Source organism: Zeugodacus cucurbitae, chromosome 4 (assembly GCF_028554725.1).
Source record: "Zeugodacus cucurbitae isolate PBARC_wt_2022May chromosome 4, idZeuCucr1.2, whole genome shotgun sequence".
In the NCBI taxonomy this organism is placed as follows: Eukaryota; Metazoa; Arthropoda; class Insecta; order Diptera; family Tephritidae; genus Zeugodacus; species Zeugodacus cucurbitae.
Window position 1 is genome coordinate 37,268,794 of NC_071669.1, and position 24,422 is coordinate 37,293,215.

Consider the following 24,422-nt stretch of genomic DNA (forward strand, 5'->3'; position numbering starts at 1 on the left):
ATTGAAATTAAACTTAAGAACCAGTAAGAATATACATATGTATGTATATAGACATATACATGACGCTTATGCTCAAAAGTTAGGAAACATTCGTAATGTTACGTGTTACACTTAAAAAGAATCGGATATGTTCGAAATCTCGTAGCTTTTTCTAGTGGTTAACCGAGTTTTGAGTTGATTTAAGTAGATAGCAGACTTATGTAAAAGAAAATATTATAATTTTGGATTACAAGTATTATTGCCATTTCTATAAAATAAAAAAATTTAAGATAATTGCTACTAACACTGCCAAAGCTGTTTATTATTATTTGTTTGGTGCTGCTAGTATTTTTTTAATATTTACTTTTTAAAAGCTCAAAACACTGTAGGGATGATTACAAGAACTTTGGCGCAAGCCATTCGCAACAACTCAGCGCGTACCGGTTAAATATTTGTTATTTTATTGTTGTTTGCGAACATGACGCACAAAAGAAATGGCTGATAATTTAATGTAATGAAAATAACCAGTAAATACAAAGCTATGCGAAATCAAAGAGAAATATTGCACAATAATTGTTCGCTAGTACAAAGTTGTAAACTGAGGAAGATAATTTTATGTTTAACATTTAACATATTAATTATTAATAAAAATGTATTAAAATATTCTTTCGTTTATAAAAGAAGAAGTGTTAAAGATTTTGTTTCATCCAAAGTTGCATGAAAAATGTGCCTTTTTCACCAGTCCATACATTTGTAGTAGCACGCACACCCAGCATGGCACTTAAAATTACGAAAAGAAATGGAGTGACAGACCGGCAAGCGGAGTTGCGATCAGTAATTAAACACGCGATCGCAAGTCGGCCGAAATTACCAGTCGCCGCAAAGATATGGATTTAAAAAATAAGAATGTTATTTATGTGGGTGGATTTGGTGGCATCGGCTTTTGTTGCTGCAAAACTCTTTTAGAACAAGGGGTGGCCGTAAGTACTATGCACATTCCAATAGTTTGTCAATACAATGAGATCTCAGTAAACTAAATAGAATATTCCAATTAGAATGTGGGTATCATGGATGTGGTTGAGGATCCTGAAATGCTTGAGACGCTACAGGCTGTCAATAAAGCTGCTAATGTATTCTACATTAAGATGGACCTAACAGATATGGTAAATATAGAAGGTGCCTTCACAGAAGCACATGACACTATGGGGCGATTCGATATTGTGGTGAACGGTAGTGGTATAATGAATGAGCATGAAATCGAACGAACAATACAAATTAATTTGGTGAGTTGAACAATGTTACAAAACTGAAAGAAATTTCATCATTATGTTTTAATTTCATACTATATGGAAGTAGCGCATAATTTTATCTGTAGGTGCTTATGTTCCCATTCGAAAGTTCCCTGCAATGAAATGAACGAGCAACTACTCTGCAATTAATGTAATACAACTATCTAGTAGACTGTATTTTTCAGAACAAGCAGTATTTAAATTTTGCTAACAATTTAATAAAATAAAGTCTTCAATTAATTTCTCTATAATTGGTGTAAATCGTATGCTAGGTAATTCATAAAGAAAATTAATGTTTTCTTCACTAGTTTGTTACTGCATTGCCGAGTATTTATGTATATTGTATGTATATAACATATATTTCCAGATTGGTGTCATTTACAGCACTTTTGCGGCTTTGCGTTTGATGGACAAATCGAAAGGTGGAAATGGCGGTCTAATTGTAAACATTTCCTCAATCGTTAGTTTGGATGCTTACGGTGCATACGCTGTGTATACTGCGTCAAAATATGGTGTTAATGGATTCACAAGAGCACTTTCGGTTTGTCGTTGTCACTCTAAGTGTTTCAATTTCGATTAAATATATTTACATTGTGTATTCAATGACTTTATAGGACCCGTATTATTATAGCCAAACAAAAGTGAGTTTCATCACCATCTGTCCGAGCACTACGGAGACAGCAATGATTGCTTCGCTACGCATGGATGCGTTAACAACATTTGATCGTATGCCCCCGCTACCCAAAACGTTGTGCAACAATCAAAGCCCTGAGAATTGTGCCTACAATTTAGTTACAGCCATAAAGACTGCCAAAAATGGTTCAGTATGGATTTTGAGTGCCGGCATTCTAAGGGAGTATCACTATCCCGATATCTAAGTGAGAAATAGATCAGGCATTGAAAAGTAAATGATATGATTTTAATGTCAATAATAGATTTCAAAAAAGTGTCAATTATGTTATTTTACTTTTTTTCATAGTCGGTTATCAAATTATTTTGAAACATATTGCGGTTTAAAAACATAGTTATATAAATGCATTCGTTTAAAAATATTTTAAGGCCAAAGGAATCTACATAAATTAATGTTTGCTCTTAAAGGTAGTTTAGTATCATTCCCGTGAAAAATTGGTTGGATAATTGACAACTAACAAAAATCATTAATTACTTATATATGTATGTGTATGCTGTGCCTGCCAGCAATTTTTATTTTAATTGCAGTAGATCTCATGATAAGGTTCTTTTGAAATTTAATTACACCTATGTTTGTACGTACATATGTAAATTAATCAAACTCGAATAGAAGCCATGAAACTAGTTATTAAAACAAGGAAATATATGCTAACATAACTCTAGTGATAGTCTATAAAATGTATGAGTTTCGGTGAATAAAAAGATAATATATGTATTCCTAACAATTAATTTGAATTACAAATCGAAAACTCTGTTCAATATATGAAGAGCATACAATTTAGTTTATACATACCTAAGGAAAGAATAAAATTCATACCTACATGCATAGACACTATTTTTCAATTGATATGTTCAAGTTAAGAAAAAATAAATAAAATTTTGTTCTACACAAGCTATTAAATGTCTAAAGAGCTACACTAGTTGAGGAAAGGTTATACAGACCACAAAATTTTCTATTTGACTTTATAATCAACTAAAAAAATACATAAATAGTGCATTCAAAGGGCTCTCTGTCTCTCCCAAATAACCTAAACGACGATCAATTGTAAAATATCTTGAATCGGTTGCACTGGCCTATGTACTTAGTATAGTAATTTATGCTTCCGTGTGTTTGATTTTATGTAGCCTATTTAGACATAGTTGGGTTTGTTGCCCATATGTTCAATTAATCTCCATAGATCATTGCAATGTCTCCATTCAATATTCCGGATCTGATTTTTGTGCGATTACTCCACAAATAAAATTATAATGAATTTTTTAAATATTTGCTTAAAATACTTCCCTAAAACTTATATCATTTGTACTTATGCATTCCAGAATAAAAAGTTTCGCTTGATTTTTTCAAAATTTATTGTTTGCCCCTCATAATAATTTTTCAAGAATTCTAATTTTTACACAGAATGAGGGGGCTGGGCACATTTACAAATGCCAGTAGTTGGTTGGCATCACCTCTTTTAGTTGACCCATGTTGCATAAGTAAACAGCACCATTTTTCATAATCTCCATCGCATTGACAATATTCATCGCGCAGTCTTCAGGCGATTGATGCTTGGCATGGCCCATCGCCTTGACCAACTCTCCAGCATATGATTGTTGACCCATCATAGACTTTTCCCGTAAATTCACCATCATTTCACTGGTAGTAAGACCAGGGCATACAACAAAGAAAGCCACACCAGTGTGTTGATAATGGTGCTGATCCTGGAGTAAAGAAACAAATTACTTCTTATGTATTTTTCGTAGGCAAAATCACTTACCGCCATTGAACGTGTAAAACCGATGACGCCGTGCTTGGCAGCTGCATATACTGGGAAGGCAGGTGCTGGTTCCAATCCGTAAACGGAGGCAATATTCATCACGATACCGCCTTGGCCCATTTGCATTTTATCCATATACGGCAAACACAGCCACACCATATTCATCATGCCCATCTGGAATGGGTAAGTATACCAAATGGAAATAAATTGAATTCTCACAACAAAGTGACCTTGCATTTACCAAGTTGACACCCATTGTGGTTTCCATGTCCTTGTCGGCCAAGACGCCTGCGCCATTGATCAAAACATCGATGTGTTTTATGACACCCATCACTTGCTTAACGGCCTGTTCAATGTTGGCGCGGTCCATTAGATTCATGTGAATAAACACGACTTCGACTGAGCTATTTTCCGCCTGTAACTTCTGCATCATCTCCACATTCTCCATTCGGCCCATCACAATCAGGTGCTGCCAATAATATGTATAATCAAAAACGTATCTAATGTCTTAATTATTTTCCGAATTTCGTCTTACGCTTATATTCTTCTTCATCAGCAAATGGCAAACTTGGTAGCCAATGCCGCTGAAGCCTCCAACGTAGACGACATTTTTACCATTCAAATCGAACATTTTGTACTTAATAAATATTTAAAATGACAATCTTTAAAGAAATACTTTGCTTGAATTACAATACGCTGCTTTGCGTTAGACTATGTGTTCCTCCAACGCAGCATCGTCTTTTATAGCCACCCATTGTTCCAGCCTTTGCAGTTCGGCATTTGTAATCGAGCGATACTGCACTCGGACATCCAATATGCTTATGTGCGAAAAGTCTAATTACTGATAAGCCAGGTGTGCACGAAGTTTATTTATAAGATCAATGAGTTCTCCGTAAATCTTGACCCCGGTGGGTGCAATATTCAAGTATCCTCTTGGTTTGTCAATTCTCATACATATGTATGTCTGTAAATATGTACGCGTATATGTCTAAAATGTGATAATTTATATTTTGTTGTTTGTTGTGGCTCTAATCTCATTTAAAAAATGTCTAATTATTGCTTAATGTCTTGACTTAATTGTATTAATCACCTTATTCGTTGATAAGTGCAATAAACTGGTGGAAGGTTAGGGTGAAATGTGCAAGAAATTAGTAGAGCTGGAATAGGATTTGAGTCACAATATTCGATCTTGGGTAGTATGAATCAAAACACTACCCTCAATAAGGACTCATTTTCTTAAACATTACGAAGATACATATGTATGTATGTATTTGTTATTACATATTTATTATTATAATAGGTAAGGTATATAAGGTAAAAACCGGGTTCTCAGAGCTTTCAAAAGATTTGGGATAAGTATATTAATCCAATGCTTGAATGCTCTTCTGAAAAATTTTAATTCTTCCTTTGGGACCTAATAATTTCTTCCATAATTGGTTACAGATATAGTTAATGTGTATTAATTTGAATAGCCTCGTTTACGAGACAGAGAAATATTACGATCAATACTCATGGAAGCATATTCACTTAATTCTAATAAGATATCGCTTGGTCTGTCACTAAGACGAGAGAAATATATGATCGTGAAGTACATTTTTGTATGCAGTTTCTTTTGGCTTAAACACGTATGGAACATGCCCTCTTCGTACGTAGTTCGGCTAGTACCGATAAATGAGCGCTCGGTATCTGAGGCTGTAAAAATATATAGCCCGATTTCGACACATTTTAGACAAACAATGGCACACTTCCAGTGGAGTATATGTGTAAAGTTTGGTTCCGGTGTCTTCATGGGTTCTTGTTTATACATTGCAAAGCGAACGAATCAAATCGAAGCAATATTTATTTTGTTATAAGGGAAGACCGATTAACCGATTTCGCCCATTTTCAAATATACATTTGGGATGGCAAAAACATTTTATGAATAATGAATGTTATGTGCATAATGAAGTGAAAGTTTGATTGAGATAGCTTCAGTAGTTTATGAGATACTTTTTCCGAAATTAAGAACTAGTTATTTATTCGCTAATACCGTAATTAATGCTTTTTTGCATCAGTAGAAGAAATGCCATGATTTTAAATGACCATTTATTGAAAAGTTGAATCGACGAACGTAAGAAATTTAAACTTATTAAACTAGGAAATTTCCAATCAAACCCCGAATTAACGTATTTTTTTTATTACGAATAATTTATTTTAGTTAAAATGCAATTATAATATTAAGGTGTTGCGATCAGAACCATTTAATAGGTGTTCCAAAACTTGCAGTTTGCTATTCGTTGGGTTTTGACGTCTGTTCCCATGCCTTTGTTACATGATTTATGCATAAATGTAATGTCATATTCTTTTTTCGCTTCCATACGATATAGGGAATCTTTTAAAATTCTGCGCCGAAAGAAAAATTTTAAATTTTGCCGAAAATTTCGATTTTTGGAAGGAAATTTCAATTCTTTTGTCAATTCAAGATTTCGAGTTATGTAGTCGAGAGATTATAACCTGTAATAAATCTCCATGAGAAATAAGTAAAGCCCCACTGGCCACTGCAGGTTTTAGAGTCAGACGATCTTTTATCCTCAGGCAAACACTACTGATGCCATCTGGGCATATAGAATTTATGTAGAGCCAAAAATAGTATGACATCTACTGCTGTTTAGAGTATGTCTAAAATGCTTAAGCAAATCGTTAAACCCCGAATCACTTTCGAGTTGCTTAAATTTTGTTGTTACACCAAATTGATTTGAGCAAAGCTGTTATCGGGTTGTTACATTTGACACCTCATCAATACCTGCATAATACATAACAGCTAACAGCTATCGACAATATGAAAGAAAAATAAAAGAAATGAAGTTCCATTGCTTATTACTGACTTAAACGTTTAATAATATATTTCATTTTTATTTGTATGTTTTTATTATCAAATTTTTATTTTTAATATTTTTTTTAAGTTAATTATTTATTTGCAGTGGTTTATCTTGATCAGTTTTTTCGAATTTATGCTACATTTAATTCAAATACATATTTGTGTATAATTTGTATTTGTAGTAATTCCCGCTCGTACAATCCCCGACACGGGCGCCTGCCACTTTGCATGCTATTCACTTTATTTGTATTTATATATTATATATAGTGTATATATATATATATATATATATATAGATATATACTGTGAGAGTGAGCACATTTACATAATATTTATAATCTTTACTGTACTGTAGTATACTATAGAATTATCCCTTTACATTTGCACGCTAATTTCCAGTAAATATAATCTACATTTGTTTGGTGTGTGAGTGTGTGTGTGTGAATCGTTGGTAGTTTGTAATGAATGGATGGATGGCTACACTCAGATAGAGCAATAGTTTAAAATGCTCTGAAAGCTACACTAACGTTCATAAAAAACTTCCGCGATTATGCAAATTGCTTGCTGTCATCACTATTTCCCACTCAATCAATACATAAAAACTCTCTTATATTTAATTCTAATGTGAAAATTTAGTAAATACGCCACACAAAGGATATCGCTGACTCTGCAACAGGTCAGGCTTTAAATTCTAGTTTTAGCAGCCAAAGCAAGAGTGGCGAATACTATATTCGTGTACAAGCATTGAGCAAGTTAACTAAATTATCGACCTCTTCGATCCTGGCATGCATGCACGTACAAAAAACTCTTTAAAATTCTTTATTCAAACTAACTCGAAGGAAACTTTATTTTTGCACTTTGCTTTATGATAATCATATATAGGATGATATGAGTACGATGTAATACATGTCTTTGCAAAGGAAAACTGTTAATTAACAAATCGAACTAACCTTATAAGCAAATCAAACTTGTTACAACTTGTCATTGGCACCAATCTGCACGCACTTTCGTTCAGTTAGTTTCTTAATGAATATGTGCAATTATTGACAAACATGTTTGCTTAGCAGTTTAAGCCATTCAATTTAATTGTACAATTTTTAAAATATTTTAACTCTTAAAATTAAAATAGTATTAATAATAGTAGTAGTAGTATTGGTAGTTGTATTAAAGTTGAGAAAACGTAAGTTATGTTGATTTCTGGTATAAAATTCTTAGAATTTTACTTTCCTTCTAACTATTATAACATATTTTCTGCTTTGCTTTCAGCTGCTTGGCCTAAAACTCAGTTCCTTCGGTCAACTTAACACTGTTGGTAATGCCGTCACCGTAAATTGGACGCCAATTGCTATACATACATACTATACATGTGCGTTTTAGAGATAACGTTCTTTTACTGCGCTGAATATACATCGCATATCATAGGCCAGCTTTGTGTTGTGTTGTGTGAGTGTGTGCATGAGTAGTTTGTAAGCATGGGCATATCGACATTTTTCGTGTTGTGTTAACCTGATATTATTTATTTACTTATATGTTTCCTTTTCTTCTTCTTGAATTTAATTTATGCTGATTTTATTTGGCTCACTCTCATTCTCTGCAAAATGTTAAAATTTCTTTTTATTATAGGTATTTGTAATTTATAAATTGAATTTCTCTTTTAATTAAGGATTCAGCATAAAAGTCGTTTTATATTTCTAATTTTATTTTCTCTTGTTTTAATATTTTGTAAATGCTTTCGTATTTGTATGCTTCGATTTTCAAAACATACCACCACCATCTCTCCATGTAATTAATTCTGCCTTTACGGTAGCGCTTCCCTCTCTTTAAATTACATTCATCTTTCTCATTCTCATCTCATTGATAAGCAATCTTCTTAAGTTCCCTCAGAACATTAATAGTTTCATTCAATTTAATTCTCTTTTTGCTTCTTAAAACTCAATTTCATTTCATTTTTTATAACATACAAATTCTTTCATTTTCTTTTTTGTTTCGCTGATTTTTTATCTTGTTGTTGTTTGTTGTTGTAATTCTTTCGTTTGGACTTGTGTTTGTATCAGATTTAATAAAACTATTTTACTAACATCTTTGAACGATTCCACGTTGTATTTTCTTGTTTTCTGTATATTCTTAATCATCATTATTAATATTATTCGCATTCGCATTGACGTCTTATTTAACTCCTTAAACGCTCAAATACATATTGATGTTGTTGTAAAAGTAGATTTATTGGTATGCATCGGAGTTAGTGGAAGAAATATTTGGTAAAACACTTTGAAGCTTTATTTGTCTACTCTCACAAAGAGCGAAGAACATCCACATATAAATATATATTTCTTCCGTACATTCGATTAGCTTTTCCCATTTATATGATGCATAGATATTTTTTTCTTTTTATGATGTTCTCATTTATGTACTGTACTTGATATATTTGATATTTGTTGATTTCTTGTGGCTTCTTTTGCTAGTATTGTAGTGTTTGATGCCTTCTTATTTGGTTCTGAGAATTGTTATTATTGGCCTGCAAAGGAACAAACAGAAATCTTGAATTAATTCAGGTCTTATATTTGTAGCGAAAAATGGAATGCGATTCTGTTAAAATCTACAGTGAAACAAGCAAGGAAGGGCTAACTAAGTCACGCGATTTATTGATTTAATTTTATTAATGTAACACACAATTTGACTCCCATATTCTGATTATATATGGTAATAAATCAATTGAAAGTTTGAAAATCCTAATATAAGATATATGGGAGCTAGGGCAAGTCATGACCCGATTTCACTAATTTTTGGCACGGAGACATATTATTAGAAGAAAAATATTCCCTCTGAAATTTATTCTATACTATAAATGCAGCATCTGTGCAAAGTTCTGTACCGATATCTCCTCTAATGCTAACTTTATATAATGTAAAGTAAACGATTCAGATCGACTTCAAAGTTCTGGTATATGGTATATTTTTTTGTATTCTTTCGGTTATACAACGCTTTTCTATTGCCTATAACCAAAGTCAACAGAATGTATTTGCACTTGTATCCAAATTTTCAAAATGTATGTGAGCAAGGTAGCTCCAATTAAAACGAAAACATCAAATTTATCCCCTTACGATTTCCGTTCTCGCGGTTTTTTCTTGGTAATATCCTTTCTTCCGCCACTATTTCGATCTACGATTTAGTCAGTGATGATGAGGTAAAATCAATAAGAGTCGTTAAAATCCTCTCGAAATTAGCAGTGAAAACGAATTTTGGGATTTTACAGTGGCAACACTTTTTAAAAGAAAATATAGCGTTTTGACAAGTCTAACATGCACTAGAAATAATTAATTTGTAAATATGTATCACTTATGTTTTGAAATGAACAAAGCAAATATTTTTGTGCGTAAAAATATCCCCTTTTGAAACTCGAACTATCTCGTTAAGATCATAATCCAAGTGGCGAAATTGTGTATATTAGCACTAAGAACAAGACTGCCCTTTTGAAAAGTCACTCCTCACATGCCGAATCATTATTAAAACTTGCATTTGTCGGAAGAACTTTATTAAATTTAAGAAATTATGGGCACTTACCAGCTCCGCCAGCTGCGATTGGCTGTGGTGTGTTACTATTCTCCACAGATGCTAATTTCGTGGCGTTTGGGGTTGAGCCAGACGATGAGACCGAAGGTTGTGGTGCTTGCACTTGAGTTTTGAGTGCGACAGCCGTATTGGCACCATTGTTATTAGGCGTACCGGTGTTTCCAGTATTAGTATTAGGAGCACCACCGTTTACGTTGGTCGAGGCTGCATTCGGATTTCTGCTACGATTGCGATAATTACTACCTCCACGATAGTTTCGATTGTAACCACCGCCATAAGAGCCCATATTACGATTGTAATAATTGCCGCGACCACGATATCTAAAAAATTTAAACAGCAATTAGTGATGCTCTATATTTGTTACTTTCTCAATTTTTTATTGCTTTTAACGTTTTGACAACAACAACTTACCCGCCACGTCTTGTAGATGAAAATCCAAATGTTTCACTGTTTAACTTGCGCTCCTGACGCCAGTCGTTTTTCTTATTCTTACTACGATCCTGTGCTGCCTCGCATGAAATATTATCAAAGAAGGACTTTGTCTTATCATATCCAACAGTAATTTCCTCTTCTTCCGGTTCATGTTCTCCGGCACCGGTCTCATTACCGGAGTCTTCCTTCTTTTCAGTTTCACCGTTTATCTACAAGAGAATAATCGAAGGATCTTAGACGAAATACAAGCAAATTGTGTGGAACAGTTCACAATATAACACATTTGGCAAACAATTAGTAGTAAAAAGCTCTAAGGTAAATACAGTAAATATTTTGGACTGTTACATTATAAATAATCTTTCACATTTAGTTTGTAAAACAAACGTTCAGCCAAATAAATATATATAATAATATTAAATCTTATTTAAAATATTTTAACGCGGTTTCGAGAAGATCTCGTTTCTTCATTTGAAGAAGACACGAATAAATAAATTCTCTGAAAAATATATATATTTTTTTGTTACAATCAAATTATTTCTACATATATCAACATCTCCTCGTCAGTACTATCACACAGAAAACTCAAGTTTGTTCCATTGATTTTTTAATGTTAGTAAAGAAAATATAATAATGTAAACAGTTAAATAAACCGTAAAAATAAAACAAACGAAATAAGCAAAATAAATAGAATGAATACCTGCTCTGCTTTGGGTTCTTCGCCCACCTTTAATTTGGACAATTGGGAACGTAGCTCCTCGAATTTAACATTGGCCTGCTCAAAGTCGAAATCTTGTAAAAACTTAATTGCATTCTTCGGATTCCGGGGTTTATTTTGATTGCCGCCAGGACCGCCCATTGGTCGAAAGCCCTGAAAGCAAACAAAAAAAAAAGTATTTAAATAAATGTTTTATTGAAATTTGATTTATTTTATGCCCGTCTTCAACAACAAAATTCGAATTGTTGTTCATGCCCATATTTAATTTTCTTTCTACTCACTTGATTTTGCATCCGCCCACGTCCGCCACCTCGGTTGCGTACCATCATATTGTTTCCATTATTGGGGCCACCACGGTGCATGGTCCAAGCATGGTTTGGGCCACCACCACCCCCGCCGCTACCTCCACCACGTTGATGGTTATTACGTTGGTTGCTGTAATTGTTACCGCCACGAACCTCATGATGTTGGTTGTTGTAGTTGCCCTCGGTGTGACGTCCAGAGTCACGACGATCACGTGACTGTTGGTAAAAATCATTGTTGCGTTGATTGTTGTTGCCACCACGTTGTTGGTGATTTTGTCGCTTGTGGCCAGCATCACGCGAGTTGCCGCCATGTCCAGTGTTCTGATTCGAATGTTGATTTTGATGCTGTTGCTGAGCGACCATATCGGGGGAACCACTCTTTAGCGAAACATGGCTCATAGGTGTCGTTGAACGCGATGCACCGGCAAGTAAGTCTAAAGAAATATTATTACATTACTTCACATTTATTACCAATGTACATATTAATATTCGCAATACATGTGCTTTAAGTAAATAAAAAACAAGTATAATATAAACTAAAAGTCAAAACATTAAAAAAAATCAGGGACAGCGAAGAGTATCTGAGATATACTGATATACATTTTGGGTACTTTAATCGAAATTTAGTTCCTTGAGAAAGTACTCTTAAAAAGTACGAAAACCATTAACGCTGCAATAACAGTTTTCTTCGGGCAATTAATGTGACTTCATTCCATTGACGAAAAATCGCGTGGTAAGAGGAAACAGCCGCATCTTAACATACGACAAAAATATTTAGAATTTGGAAGAATTCATTATAATCCTCTTATATACTAAATCACCACATAAGAAATATCTCTTTAGTTATAAAAGCCACTTTATATTGAACATTGCTGCTGTATAGTTTTGCCCAATGAAGTAGTTCCGACTTTTGTAAAAATTACTTATAAATAATACTTAACATTAAAATGTTCAGGATTACTTTTTTTAATGCATAAGTAAATTTTAATTATTTTATAGAATACGTCAGGATTTCGTTATAAGTTAGTTCGTCTACATGACAAAATGTTCAGTTGTCGAAACACTTTAAACCAAGGAGCAAGTAAATGCTAGTCTATACTTCATAAAATATTCAATTCGACATTCGGAATAATTCATCTCTACCGATATTCACAGTACCGACCAACTTAAAACAAAAGACACAAACAAATTATATAGAATTAACAAACTATTTGTTAAAAAAATCCAAAGAATAAAAAATAAAATAAAGCGCACAAATCAAACTTTCTCCAAGTCAAGGAAGGCGTTACCATCACACCTTGGTCTTTGTGCTCATTAAGTGCGGCTTGAGACACTATTTTCTTCACTTTGTTAGTTGCACTTAGAATAGTAATATTGCTACCAGCAGAAGCACCTCCACCACTACCGAGCAAGCTTCCAATTAGGCTGGCGCCGCCACTGGTTATACGGTTACTACCGATGACACCTCCACTATTAACATTACTACCAATTATACTACCAGCACCACCAATTGCTCCCAAATTTAAAGTGTTCGACGTTGGCGTTAAATTCGTTTGGGTCGATGTGTTTAAATCATTATGCTGTTGCTGCAACTGGGTTTGATTCATTGGTATTGTGGATGCAATTGTTTTAGTATGAAGTGATTGTTGTTGTGTTTGTTCCTGTATTGGGTCTTGTTGCTGAAGATGGGTCAGATTGTTGTTGTTGTTGTTCGTAAGTAACTCACTTGGTTGTTTTTGTTGCTGCTGTGATTTCGATTGTTGCTGCTGCTGTGGCGGTTGATTTGGTGGTTGTGGTTGATTACCACCACCTAATATATATGGTCCAGGTGCTCCGGAGCCAGGAGCTAAAGAAGGGGCACCACCAGCTCCTCCAATACCTAATCCTCCTATTCCAAATGGGTTTCCATAACCCCCTACTGCACTCATCGGCGGTGCATGTGGAGGATTCATGTTGGGCATGGGGAAATGCGGCATCATATGTTGCCCATTTTGTAACTGCACTTGCATTATAGCCGGATCATTTGGATGTGGAAGGCTGTTATTAACAACCCGAATGTCTTTGATATCAGAACCTCTAAATAGAATATAATCATATATTTGACTCTGTGGAGCAATTTGGAACTGTGTCTCCCGGTCCTCGGTTCCAAAAGATCGAACTGAAATAAAATTAAATATATTACTTTTTAGTACAATATATGCAACTTGTTTAATGTGTTAAAGAAATACAAAAGCTTTGTCAAGGGCCACACATAACATATACAAATGGACATAACCTTTAAATCTCGTTACAAAAATACTTAGAATAAATTATAAGCTGTGATTAAAATAGTTATTTTATAAGTTTATGAAAATGAATACTAGTAGTTTTCCTATTATTGTTTTAATTTTATTTTAACCAGTTTCTATAATCTTTATAAAAAATTTGTGGGTCATATCGTGGGAAATACTAATAACGGTAGCGGTTACTTCCGTTAATCATTGTTCAGAATAACGGAGCGGCCACGCGCAATTTAAATTAATTTTACTCCTGCTAAAAAATGTGTTTATATAAATATAAAGAATGATATATTGAAAAATATGTTGATATATAGAAAATAAATATGGGCATAAAGAGTAAAATCAGTGCCAACATGACATTAAAAAAGACAGGCAGAAATCAACAAAAAAAAATTACAATAACATTATATACCAACAAACAAAACGATATAATCAAAAGAAATTAAAGAACGATGTGAAATGAAACAGCATAAATGAAAGAAACCATTTTCTTTTTTTACACTGCACCGTTTTCTACACTCCTTTTCATCCCAATTCGCTTTTACACTACGTTGCTGTTACCTTCGCCATTACGTTGACGCCGACGTCAACAACGACTGCACAACAGCAAAGAAACATTTTCCCCCCAAATTTGCAAATGGTGTGATTAGCGCTCCACATAACGGTATATGCAACTAATGTAATGTAAGTGTAACTTACCGTTCGACAAAGCAATAGTGCACTCCTGGGGATCTACGGTATACAGGCGACCCTCGTACCGAATATCAGCTTTAGAGATCAAGCTGATCTTAGAGCCCAATTCGGGCATTCCGCCACTCATCTTTGCTATTTTTTATGCCAATATCTATCAGAAAATAGTTCTGCAGTGCAACACAAAATTTAAAAGTGCAACAAAGAGCCTGCGACTTCCTTTGATTTAGTGTTGTTTATTCAGCTCACAAAATATGATTTCTCTTGCCAGGTGCGACACGACAAATGGATTGGCAAAAAACGCGACGTATTAAAATTTCTTCTTTCAATGGCGGCGCTACTGCGGCCAGCGCGGTGCTGCTTTGCTTACTGCGTTGCAAAACACTGCGGCAATGGCAAAATTCACAATTTACACTTATCTGTTTTAAAAAATATATTTACTAGCCACGCACAGAAAATATTTAAGGATTACTAGTCCACTTATTTATCCGTTTGCAGTCGAAAAACGAATTACACCAATTCAGAAGCGATTTTCTGAAAATTTTCACCTATCTCGGTCGTGTGCTTCGGCTGAAGTGGAAAGAAATATGTTTCGTTTGTCAATCGTTGAGTGGATGCCAAGCAGAGTTGCAACAATTGGAATAAAATCCACAAAAATAGGGATGTGAAATTTTTTCAATAAATATTAATATATAATAATAATAAATAAAATAAAATATTAATTAATTGATAGAAAACTGAACCGAACTGCGCTTTTATACTATGTTTTATTCAAGAATTTTTTTTATAAAAAAATCATTGAGAAATTTTGATTTCTTCTTATTGTAAAATAAAACAATATGAGAATTCACACATTGAACAGGTAGGTGGTTATTCATTTGTTTGCAATTACGTATTGGAAATAGTGTACAATATAAATATTTGTGTGATGAATCTTTTCGATTCAGTATTTCAAAACATAAAAGTAGCTAACCAAAATAATCTTGGAGGAGAACCGCTTCCATAACAGGAATATCAAAAGGTCATTCTTACATCACCACCACGCTAAATTTTGGACTAGCTTCAAACAGGCATTAAATGTCCTTCACAACAAAGCGATCAACATATTCAGTGACTCTCAACCCAGTAAATGAGATCCTTGGAGTGAAACCGCCGCACATTGTAAACCAAGACCTTGATTTGAAATGTGAAATGATGTGAAACCTGAATACGGGCACGATTTTAGTTACTGGGGCGCCAAAATTTGAAGTAATTTTTATGTTAATTAGCCTAAAATAAACACTTTTTAAGGAATAAAAAAATTGACATCTCGCACCGTTTACACGATACTTAGGCGCACTTATGTATTGATGCATGTGTTATATGATTGATTGACAAGTTCTTTCGCGTATAACTACTTTATGCATTGGCGGCTTTCGGCCGCGCTTCAAAAAATAACCATAGTCGAGCCAACACCGGGGATCGAAATGAAAAGTTCTTTCACATAGAACTACTTTATGCATTGGCGGCCTTCGGCCGCGCTTCAAAAAATAACCCTGGTCAAGCCAACACCGTGTGTTTTCAAAAAGGTGGAAATGCAAAGTTTTTTCGCGTAGAACTACTTTCTGCATTGGCGGCCTTTGACCGCGCTTCAAAAAAATTACCGCTATAATCCGATATTCATGTGCGAATATCTCGTAAACGGTGCGAGATATCAATTTTTTTTATTTTTTAAAGTGTTTATTTTTGACTAATTAACATAAAAATTGCCTCAAATCTTGGCGCCCAGTAACTAAAATCTCCACCTTTGCATATTTATTAAATCCGTACCACACTATTCCCGCTATAAAAACAGCAAAAAAAACTTTATTAAGTGTACCTTAAAACCGGGTACATGTTTTATTAAAAAGTTCAAATACAATCAGTAAGTAGCAACATGTTTATGAAGTCACATTCAAATATCTAATGTGCAATTCAATGGTAATAATATTGAGTATATAAACCCTACTTTTGTGTTAATCGATACTTTCCGGGTTAGAGGTGGGAAGAGATTCAGTTGTAATTGCTGTAGCTATCGATGAAATCGTCTCTAATGACTCGTTTAGTTTTTGTCTGAATGCTTGTAACGAATCCAAGTGATATATTTGTTGTAGTCCAGTTTCTTTTTGTATTGCGAGCATATAAATATTTAATTTTCCGCTCTCTGTCAGTAGTGTAGGCATATAAAATCTCAAATAAATGCGTTTGAAACTTGGGCAACTATCATCGACATCTGCATCCATGTCCTTCATATGGTTTACGTTGACCAGCTCCTTCGTATAAGAACGGTGTATTCTTAAAATTTGTACTGATTGAAAATGGGCAATGTATAGGAATGGTTCACGATATATGAAACCTGTGGGAGTGTATTCCCAGTTCAAATCATACGGTCGAGAACGACAACCGTATTCATCTACAAAAATGCCACATTCCATAAAACAGAGCAAAAATTCTTGTGATGAGATCCGTAAGGCAACAACAGGCTGGCAGTTGTGTATGTGCGAAAGCGCGTGATCTGACAAGTCCGCAAATTCTTCAGCAGCGTATGTTTCCAAATCGATCTCAAAGAACTTGTCTGAGCTAACGATAGCTGTAAGGCGTGTAAAAAGTATTGAAGAAACGGGTGTTGCGGTATCCAGAGCCCGTACAGGCGCGAATTTTTGTTGCTTTAAATCATATTTCATAATAACAATACGTGAAGATGTCGCCGCTATTGCCACGGAGTCCAAAGCGTTATCGGCTTCGTTTGATATTTTTACCATTTGCCACTTCTCATTGGTGGCACGATTGCAAAATGGCAAGTCCAATACAGAAGCTTCGAGGCTGTTCTTCACATAAGGCGAAGAAGACTGACTTCTCGACAATAACTGACGGAAATCGCACTGAAATAGTGACTCTCCACGAGCTCCTATCAATACAGCTTTGGCTAGTGGCAATGATACCGCAATACAACTAACCGAATCAATACCTGCAATGTGCATCAATCTCTGCGGTTGTTGAATATGCAATGCGAATAGACCAGTATTGCAGCCCAATATAAGTATTTTTTGCTCTTCAATTTCGTATGCACAATTTATCTCTAAAGGCTCTAAATTTTCACTATTATGTTGCTGTTCAACGCAAAATATCAAATTTCCAGAGTACTCGCAATGGGTGACATCTGATCTAGAATCAGTAGTACCATCAATCTCATCTAATTTACCTTCATATGAGTATTTTGAAAGCGAATCTATATCACTCTGATCCTCAGTATCTTGGGTAACATTTGGTTGAGAAATTAAAGCAACTTGGTCAATTTGGCTGCCACAAGTCGTATGAACATCACCACGGCATTTGCGATGCGCAGAAATTTTACACTCCTTGCATTTCCAGTAGGGCGAGCCTGCAATTAGTGGCTTTTTGCAAGCAATGCACATATTATCGCAAGTATTGGTCTCCTGTAGCGCTAATTCAAAGCGGTGATGTGCTGCTTCATTTCTGATTTGCACGTTTGAGGTGGTACCATTGGTGTCGCCTTCAATTTGTTTTCGTGATGTTTTGGGCAATGTTCCTACAGTTTTATTGGCGCCACTCTGTATGTTCTCTTCATTTTTTACCACACATTTCAAAGGTGACCTCATGCCACCTGTTAAACCACCAGCATTTTGAGTAACACCTAAAAATATAATAATTAATGAGGACCGATTATAAAAACAAATTTCGTCGTTTACCGTTTAATTTATCAATTTGATCCTGAAGTGTCTTACAACGCTGTTTTTCACGACGTAGCTCTTCCTTCAGTGTGCGATATAATATTGATGTCTCAACAGCGGCTGGTGATATGTTCTCCTTTTTGCCGGCAGTGCTATGTGCGCCACTTCCGAATAATTTTTCAGCGAATGTAAGTTTCTTCTTATGCGATAAATCCTCCACTTTTAGCTGCAAATAGTCAATCAATTTTTTGTGCTGCGCTAATGTTGCCTCCGATTTGATGTCGCGCTGTACATAAAACGATTCCTTCTCGGCCATTATTTCTTGTAGTTCTGCGATTTCTGCATGAAGCTCATTGGAATTTTCCAGTGCGTCTCTCAACTCTTGCTGCAAGCGTTCACAATGTTCTTTGGTGTGGAACAACTCGGACAGAATACGCGCATTCTCCTCTTTTAACAAAGTCAGTTCTCGTTCATGGTTTTCGTTAATTGTCTGTAAATTTGATGTTTCATTCGTAAGCACTTCGACGCGTTCTTGTGATTGGAACAAGTGATTAGTCTGATCCATCAATTGTTGTTGTTGTGCTACTAATTTCTTTTGCGTCTGTGCTAAATTCTCAGCACATTCGCCGATTTCAGTGTTAAGCGCTTGTACACGCGATTCTGAAGCACACTTTTGTGCTTGTTCATCAGACAATTCCTTTCTGAGCTGCGCCATGGCGTCCTCCTTTTTACGCAATGCTATGTTTAACTTGTCCAACATCTCTTGTAAAGTTTTATTACGATTTTGTTCTACTTCTAACATACTCTCCACTTCGGTTAGTTGGCTATCTGTTATAGTGCATGCATACTTAAGACGCTCGTAGTTGTCTTGTAGATTTTTCAATTCAATTTGAATGTGAGATGATGCATCGCTTGCTGTATTGCTCCTTTCACGTTCTTCATTTAGTTCGCGTTGTAATTTGGTGTTCTCTAGTAAGATAGCGTCATTTTTTTGCTGTGTCTGCTGAAGCTTTTGACTGAGTTCTGACAGACGCTCCTCCAGTTTTTGCACATTGGATATATGCTCAATTATCTGCGAAGACATTGTCCAATGTTACGAAAAAATAGAGTTATTAATTGGTATTTTTTGCATTATTAAGCATTATAAGTATTAAAAGATGGCCAAATATAAATTTTTTTTTGCTGATTTTTTTTTAATTAATTTAGAAAAGCGTATGTTTACTGAGGTGAATATATTTTTAAGTTTGAACTGAAATAAGTTGAGTATTTTTTGGGCCGAAACATTTCACAAAAATATTACTGCAATAACATCAACTATATCTTTTTAGATTTCAGATATATGTATACAACTAATTCCAAATAATTGTTCTGCTGAGAGACATAGTAAATGATAAATAAGAATACACTCTGAATCTGGTTTAAAGTGTTGCTAATTTCGAAAGAGTTGGGAGTATTTGTTTGAGATAAAAAAAAGTTGAACTCACATATTAAAAATGTAAAAATTGTTGTAAAAGTAGCTGTATGTTCATTGCTTACCTCAGATTTGCACTGCATACGTTCCTGTTCAGCTTTCTCCCACATGCGATGCTCTTTCATTACCTCACGTTTCAATGCACATATTTCATCTCGCAGCTCGCGTATGCGTTCATCGCGTTGATTTGTTTCACTCTGCGCAGTTTTGCATTGACGCAGCGCTTCATCTTTTTCCGCTTGGATTTTCTTTATTTTATCTTCCGTAAGCTCCATACGTCTTTGTGTCATTTTCTTCTCAGCAATAGCCTCCTCCAATTGTTTCTCGACTTTCCAAAGCGAAAGGTTGGCTGTGCGTGCCGCCTGACGCTCAATAATCATTTGTTCGCGCACCGCGGCAAGTCGATCTTCCAATTTCTCATTCTGTTTTTCCAACATGTCACCAACGCTACTGGGAAAATTATGGGCAACCGAATGTTCATTTTCATTACCACGTGCTGCACATTTCATAGGAGATTGCGAGAGTGTCTGTTCATTAAACTTTTCCAACATTTCCTCAAGTTTCTCAACAATGTGCTGCAATTTGTCGGCCCGGGATTTCTGTACATTTTCATTTTCTTTTGCCGCTTCCAAATCGGCGCGTAACTGCTCCTCTATAAGATGCAATTCGGTCAACGAGCCTGGTGCTGTTTCATATGGCGTGGATTGTTGTGTCGCAAGTTCCGATTGCGCCAAATTTTTACTACATTCTGCTACCTAAAGGATTGGGTGAAATCGCAATGTTGAAACTTTTACTTAATTATTAATTACATTTTTGTGGATACGTACGTTCAACTCGCGTTCTAGACGATTAATCTCAAGTTGTTGTTCCTGTAATGTCTTCTGTGTGGATTCCAGTTGCTGTTCCAAATGTGCGTTTTGCGCATGTAAAGAGTTGTTCTCCTCTAACTCTCTATTCAATCGTTTTAAAATCTCGTCATTATTCTTTTCAATGGCCAATTTAGACTCTTGTAATGATTTCGATGTGCTAATTGATTCGTCTACTTCGTTTCGTACTTCGCGTAGTTCCAATGTGAGGCGAGACCTTGAATCCTTTTCATTCCTCAACTTGGATCGAAGCTCTGTTAACTTTTGCTCATATGTTTCGCTTAGTTGTAGCTTATTCTTCTCAAAAGCTTCCTTATCAGCAAGCGCTTGGTCTTTAAATTGTCGTAACATTTCTTTATAATTCTCCATTTTCTCTTGTAGATGCTTGCATTCATCTGCTTTAGTATTCAATTCGGATTCTCGAGCATCCAACTTTCTTATAATATTTGCCAACTCATGTTTTTTCTCTGCAATCAATTTCTCGTAACGCTGTTCTGAGGCAATCTTCGCCTCTTCGTATTTCTGACGATTTACGCGCAGTAATTCAGTTATTGTTGCCTCTTTCTTTTCCCACATTTCCTCTTCAACCTTTACTGAACTCTGCAGAGTTTTTATTTGCGTTTTACATGCTGCCAGCTCCATTGTCTTTTCCTTGATCACATTCTTCATTTTATTTATTTCATCCTTGGCATCTTGTAATATCTTCGACTGGGTGTCTGATTGTTTGGCTGCTTGTTCCGCCCGGATCAAATGTTGCTTCAATTTGTTAATCTCTTCTACCCGTTCTTTTAGGTTTGCTTGTAAATCTTTTATTTTAATATTTAAACGACTGAAGCGGGCGTCATCAGCAGCACCTTCCGCATCAGCACTTTGTTTTGCCATATGCACAAAACTGTAACCTATAAAGGGAAGATCCTTACCACAGAATTCATTTGACTGAACATTTGTAGTAATTGATTTTTTAACGAATGTGTTGGTACGCCTCTTATTACGAATTACATCTTCGAAATTGGATGTGTCATCGTCACTATTTACTGTGGGAATAATGGGCGGTACTTGGGACCGAAGTGTTTCCCATTTTATAGATTCGAAAAATGGATGCAGCTTAATCTTTTCAAATGGCAGTCGATTTGTGGGGTTAGTCACTAGAGAACCAATGAGATTTTTGTAGTTTTCGGATACCTTTATATCCGCAGGAAATGTTATAATCTCTTTTAAATGACTGTCTTCGCAATGACTCAAAATCTTAGAGTAAGTCTCGTGGACATTTTCTTCATGGAATGGAGTTATTTCACAGATGAGTTCATAACCAATAATACCCATTGACCAAAAATCACAGCTTACCTGAGAAAAAAATAAATAAATATCCACTTATTTATAGAAATGTGTAGGACATATGTATGTATAACATTCCGAAATAGTTAGCGATTCTAAAATAATACTCACATCATGCATAGACTTTGTTAGTTTATATGTGGATATTGTCTGCAATAATTCAGGGGCGATGTAGTCTGGCGTTCCAACTGGCGATAAACTAAACACATGACCGTCACGATCTAGCGCAGCTGCATTACCAAAGTCTGCAAGTTTAATGTGCCCAAAGCGATCTATCAATATATTTTCTGGCTTGATATCGCGATGTACATATCCCATCTCATGAAGCGAATGTATTGCTAATGTGAGTTCAGAAAGATAAAATCTTGCGAGTTCTTCGTGAAAGGGTCCTTGCCGTGACATCAAGCTTAGTAGATCTCCACCAGGAAGGAATTCCATTATTAAATACAGATTGTCAGTATCCTAATAATTAAAAGAAATTTTCAATAAGAGTGATACTTTTTTTCTGTTCTTTTTTTTGAGAGCTCCTCTTGACACATACTTGAAAGGCATATTGAAGATTTGTTATCCATTCCGAGCTGCGACGTGCCATAATGTCACGTTCTTCTTTCACTTGCGATGTTGTAACAACCGACTTTTTTATTTTCTTCATTGCATATACATCATTCGTCTGACGTTCAATAACTAAATGAACGTTGCCGAAATATCCCTTACCAATGAGTGTCTTTACTGTAAAATCATCTGCATTAGCACGTAGCAGTTGAGCCTCCTCCACTATTGGGCGGTCTAAATAAAAAATAAACATATATTATAATATTGTAAGAGAGGAATTATTCCTTTCACTTACATTTATGAACAAATTCTGCAATATTACGATCCCGTTTCTTCAGTGAATCTTTACTGCACTCATTGTATAGTAAGCAAAATGCATCTAGAAGCCCTTCACGCGTAAGCGCTTCCGACAAAGCAGTACTGACGCTTGCAGTACCAAATGCGCTCCTACGGCTCGCTGCTATCGACTTCCTTTGTATGGCGCCATTCCCGTAACCCGCGAAACAGCTTCTATTGAGAATTATATTATTCAAGCGGGTTGTACGCACACTAATTGGTTCACGCTGTGGAGCCATATTTACAATGTCCACAGTTTTTATATATTTTACAATCAACACTTTAATACACAAGAAAACTTAATATATAATTTACATTGCTTTATTTTACGATTTTTACTATTTTAATAAACGCGGCAGCTGCATCGGCTTTACAAACAGTGAATAAAAAATGTATGAGCGTTGGATCTTTTGAAATCAAACAAACGCGGCGAAATTGTAAAAAAGCCTTGCCACACTACTAATATTACATTTTAAAATATGCAAAATCGACTTTTATATGCTAATATAAAATTAAACATAAAGTAATCGAAGCGTGAAGCGCATAAACAGAGGCTGGAAAGAACGAGTTTATTTTAATCAAAGTTTATTTTTCGTCGTATATCAAAATTGACTTTCATAAAATTTTAGTGGGACAGAGCGCAAAACTTCTTTCAAAAAAAAAAAAAATCTTCAAATTTGCCTCATTTTCATAGGATTCGTTCAGAGAATGTCAAATAATTATATGATATTCTGATGTTCTCTGTTGAGCGCTATGTCGTAATCTTGTATTCTAACAATCTTGGTCTTAAGCAGAAACTACATAGCTCGCGAATGCGAATGCGAACGTTTGACAGTTGAGTTGAATACACATATTCTTATGAGATGAGCTACATAGCTTTCGCATGTTTTCGCAACCAAATCTCCGAAATTCGAACTCGGACTCGAAGACGCACAGAAGTTGAAAATGTTCAACTTTCATGCGCTAACACAGCTAATAAAAATCACTAAAAATTGAATATCCTTGTACATGTTAATTAGTTCGTTTTCAAACTCGCGAATATGCGAATATGCGAAAGCTATGTAGCTCATCTCATAAGAACATATGTATTCAACTCAACTGTCAAACGTTCGCATTCGCATTCCCGAGCTATGTAGTTTGTGCTTTATATAAATCTATTACATATTTTTTGTATGTAGTATGCAAATATTTATATAAGAGAAGTATTGAAGAAAATGGATTATAATAATTATAAATGACCAATTTAAAATGGATTTTGGTATCTCATATATGAAACGTTGGAGAGTTGAGTGAAAAATGGCTCATGTAGCTCCTTGGTCAAATGGATTGACCAAAATTGACCTGAAAACATGAATAAATATGTATAATATATATGTAAAAATTACAATATTTATAAAATGCATTTGTTGTTGATTAGGCAAACACGTTTTTTTTGGTATTTGGTACAACCCCATTTTATACGTTAGGACTACCAGTTATAGTTTCGGATATATTGTATGTCTCTTAGCTGGCTTAGAGTTACTCACTTGATGTGGTAACTATAACATATATTTCAGTTACTCGTTTCCAGTTTTTGTCGGTGTTTTCAC

At 35.0% G+C, this 24,422-nt stretch overlaps 4 protein-coding genes across 7 annotated transcripts; 1 reads left to right on the forward strand and 3 right to left on the reverse strand.

The window, feature by feature from the left end:
- The first annotated feature begins 642 nt into the window (after positions 1–642).
- Positions 643–2,786, forward strand: LOC105211574 (alcohol dehydrogenase). Its single transcript, XM_054229632.1, has 4 exons — positions 643–959; positions 1,035–1,262; positions 1,636–1,809; positions 1,883–2,786. The coding sequence occupies exons 1-4, from the start codon at positions 867–869 to the stop codon at positions 2,144–2,146; spliced, it is 759 nt and encodes a 252-aa protein (XP_054085607.1). The 5' UTR covers positions 643–866; the 3' UTR covers positions 2,147–2,786.
- Positions 2,787–3,290: 504 nt separating this feature from the next.
- Positions 3,291–4,437, reverse strand: LOC105211575 (development-specific 25 kDa protein). 2 transcript variants are annotated; one of them, XM_011183088.3, is made up of 4 exons: positions 4,251–4,437; positions 3,957–4,184; positions 3,716–3,889; positions 3,291–3,653 (listed from the first exon to the last, which is right to left on the reverse strand). In XM_011183088.3, exons 1-4 carry the CDS (start codon positions 4,344–4,346, stop codon positions 3,378–3,380), a joined length of 774 nt encoding a protein of 257 aa, XP_011181390.2. In that variant the 5' UTR covers positions 4,347–4,437; the 3' UTR covers positions 3,291–3,377. The 2 variants fall into 2 exon arrangements, with proteins under 2 accessions (XP_011181390.2, XP_011181389.2); XM_011183087.3 differs by having other exon boundaries at positions 3,291–3,659; positions 4,251–4,436.
- Positions 4,438–7,387: 2,950 nt separating this feature from the next.
- Positions 7,388–15,135, reverse strand: LOC105211576 (protein LSM14 homolog car-1). 3 transcript variants are annotated; one of them, XM_011183090.3, is made up of 7 exons: positions 14,573–15,135; positions 13,321–13,752; positions 11,571–12,028; positions 11,272–11,385; positions 10,554–10,783; positions 10,134–10,462; positions 7,388–9,087 (listed from the first exon to the last, which is right to left on the reverse strand). In XM_011183090.3, the coding sequence occupies exons 1-7, from the start codon at positions 14,691–14,693 to the stop codon at positions 9,080–9,082; spliced, it is 1,692 nt and encodes a 563-aa protein (XP_011181392.2). In that variant the 5' UTR covers positions 14,694–15,135; the 3' UTR covers positions 7,388–9,079. The 3 variants fall into 3 exon arrangements, with proteins under 3 accessions (XP_011181392.2, XP_011181391.2, XP_028895603.2); XM_011183089.3 differs by having other exon boundaries at positions 11,272–11,442; positions 14,573–15,134; XM_029039770.2 differs by lacking the exons at positions 13,321–13,752; positions 14,573–15,135 and adding an exon at positions 12,892–13,232 and having other exon boundaries at positions 11,272–11,442.
- Positions 14,986–23,240, reverse strand: LOC128919787 (citron Rho-interacting kinase-like). The gene is made up of 7 exons (XM_054229625.1): positions 22,793–23,240; positions 22,487–22,731; positions 22,057–22,407; positions 20,572–21,954; positions 19,810–20,499; positions 18,292–19,345; positions 14,986–18,236 (listed from the first exon to the last, which is right to left on the reverse strand). The coding sequence occupies exons 1-7, from the start codon at positions 23,070–23,072 to the stop codon at positions 16,558–16,560; spliced, it is 5,682 nt and encodes a 1,893-aa protein (XP_054085600.1). The 5' UTR covers positions 23,073–23,240; the 3' UTR covers positions 14,986–16,557.
- Between the last annotated feature and the right edge of the window lie 1,182 nt (positions 23,241–24,422).

Excerpts from the sequence above, each read along its gene's own strand:
- LOC128919787 (XM_054229625.1), bottom strand. The coding sequence starts at position 23,072 with ATGGCTCCACAGCGTGAACCAATTAGTGTGCGTACAACCCGCTTGAAT. Across the intron at positions 22,408-22,486 it reads ATCTTCAATATGCCTTTCAA|GATACTGACAATCTGTATTT; the intron begins GTATGTGTCAAG and ends TTTAATTATTAG. Across the intron at positions 19,346-19,809 it reads GTATGCAGTGCAAATCTGAG|ATAATTGAGCATATATCCAA; the intron begins GTAAGCAATGAA and ends ATGTCTTCGCAG.
- LOC105211574 (XM_054229632.1), top strand. The coding sequence starts at position 867 with ATGGATTTAAAAAATAAGAATGTTATTTATGTGGGTGGATTTGGTGGC. Across the intron at positions 1,263-1,635 it reads GAACAATACAAATTAATTTG|ATTGGTGTCATTTACAGCAC; the intron begins GTGAGTTGAACA and ends ATATATTTCCAG. Across the intron at positions 1,810-1,882 it reads GATTCACAAGAGCACTTTCG|GACCCGTATTATTATAGCCA; the intron begins GTTTGTCGTTGT and ends ATGACTTTATAG.
- LOC105211575 (XM_011183087.3), bottom strand. The coding sequence starts at position 4,346 with ATGTTCGATTTGAATGGTAAAAATGTCGTCTACGTTGGAGGCTTCAGC. Across the intron at positions 4,185-4,250 it reads TGATGAAGAAGAATATAAGC|CACCTGATTGTGATGGGCCG; the intron begins GTAAGACGAAAT and ends TATTATTGGCAG. Across the intron at positions 3,890-3,956 it reads CCACAATGGGTGTCAACTTG|ATGGGCATGATGAATATGGT; the intron begins GTAAATGCAAGG and ends TACCCATTCCAG.
- LOC105211576 (XM_011183089.3), bottom strand. The coding sequence starts at position 14,693 with ATGAGTGGCGGAATGCCCGAATTGGGCTCTAAGATCAGCTTGATCTCT. Across the intron at positions 11,443-11,570 it reads GTGGGCGGATGCAAAATCAA|GGCTTTCGACCAATGGGCGG; the intron begins GTGAGTAGAAAG and ends GTTTGCTTTCAG. Across the intron at positions 10,784-11,271 it reads AAGAACCCAAAGCAGAGCAG|ATAAACGGTGAAACTGAAAA; the intron begins GTATTCATTCTA and ends ATTCTCTTGTAG.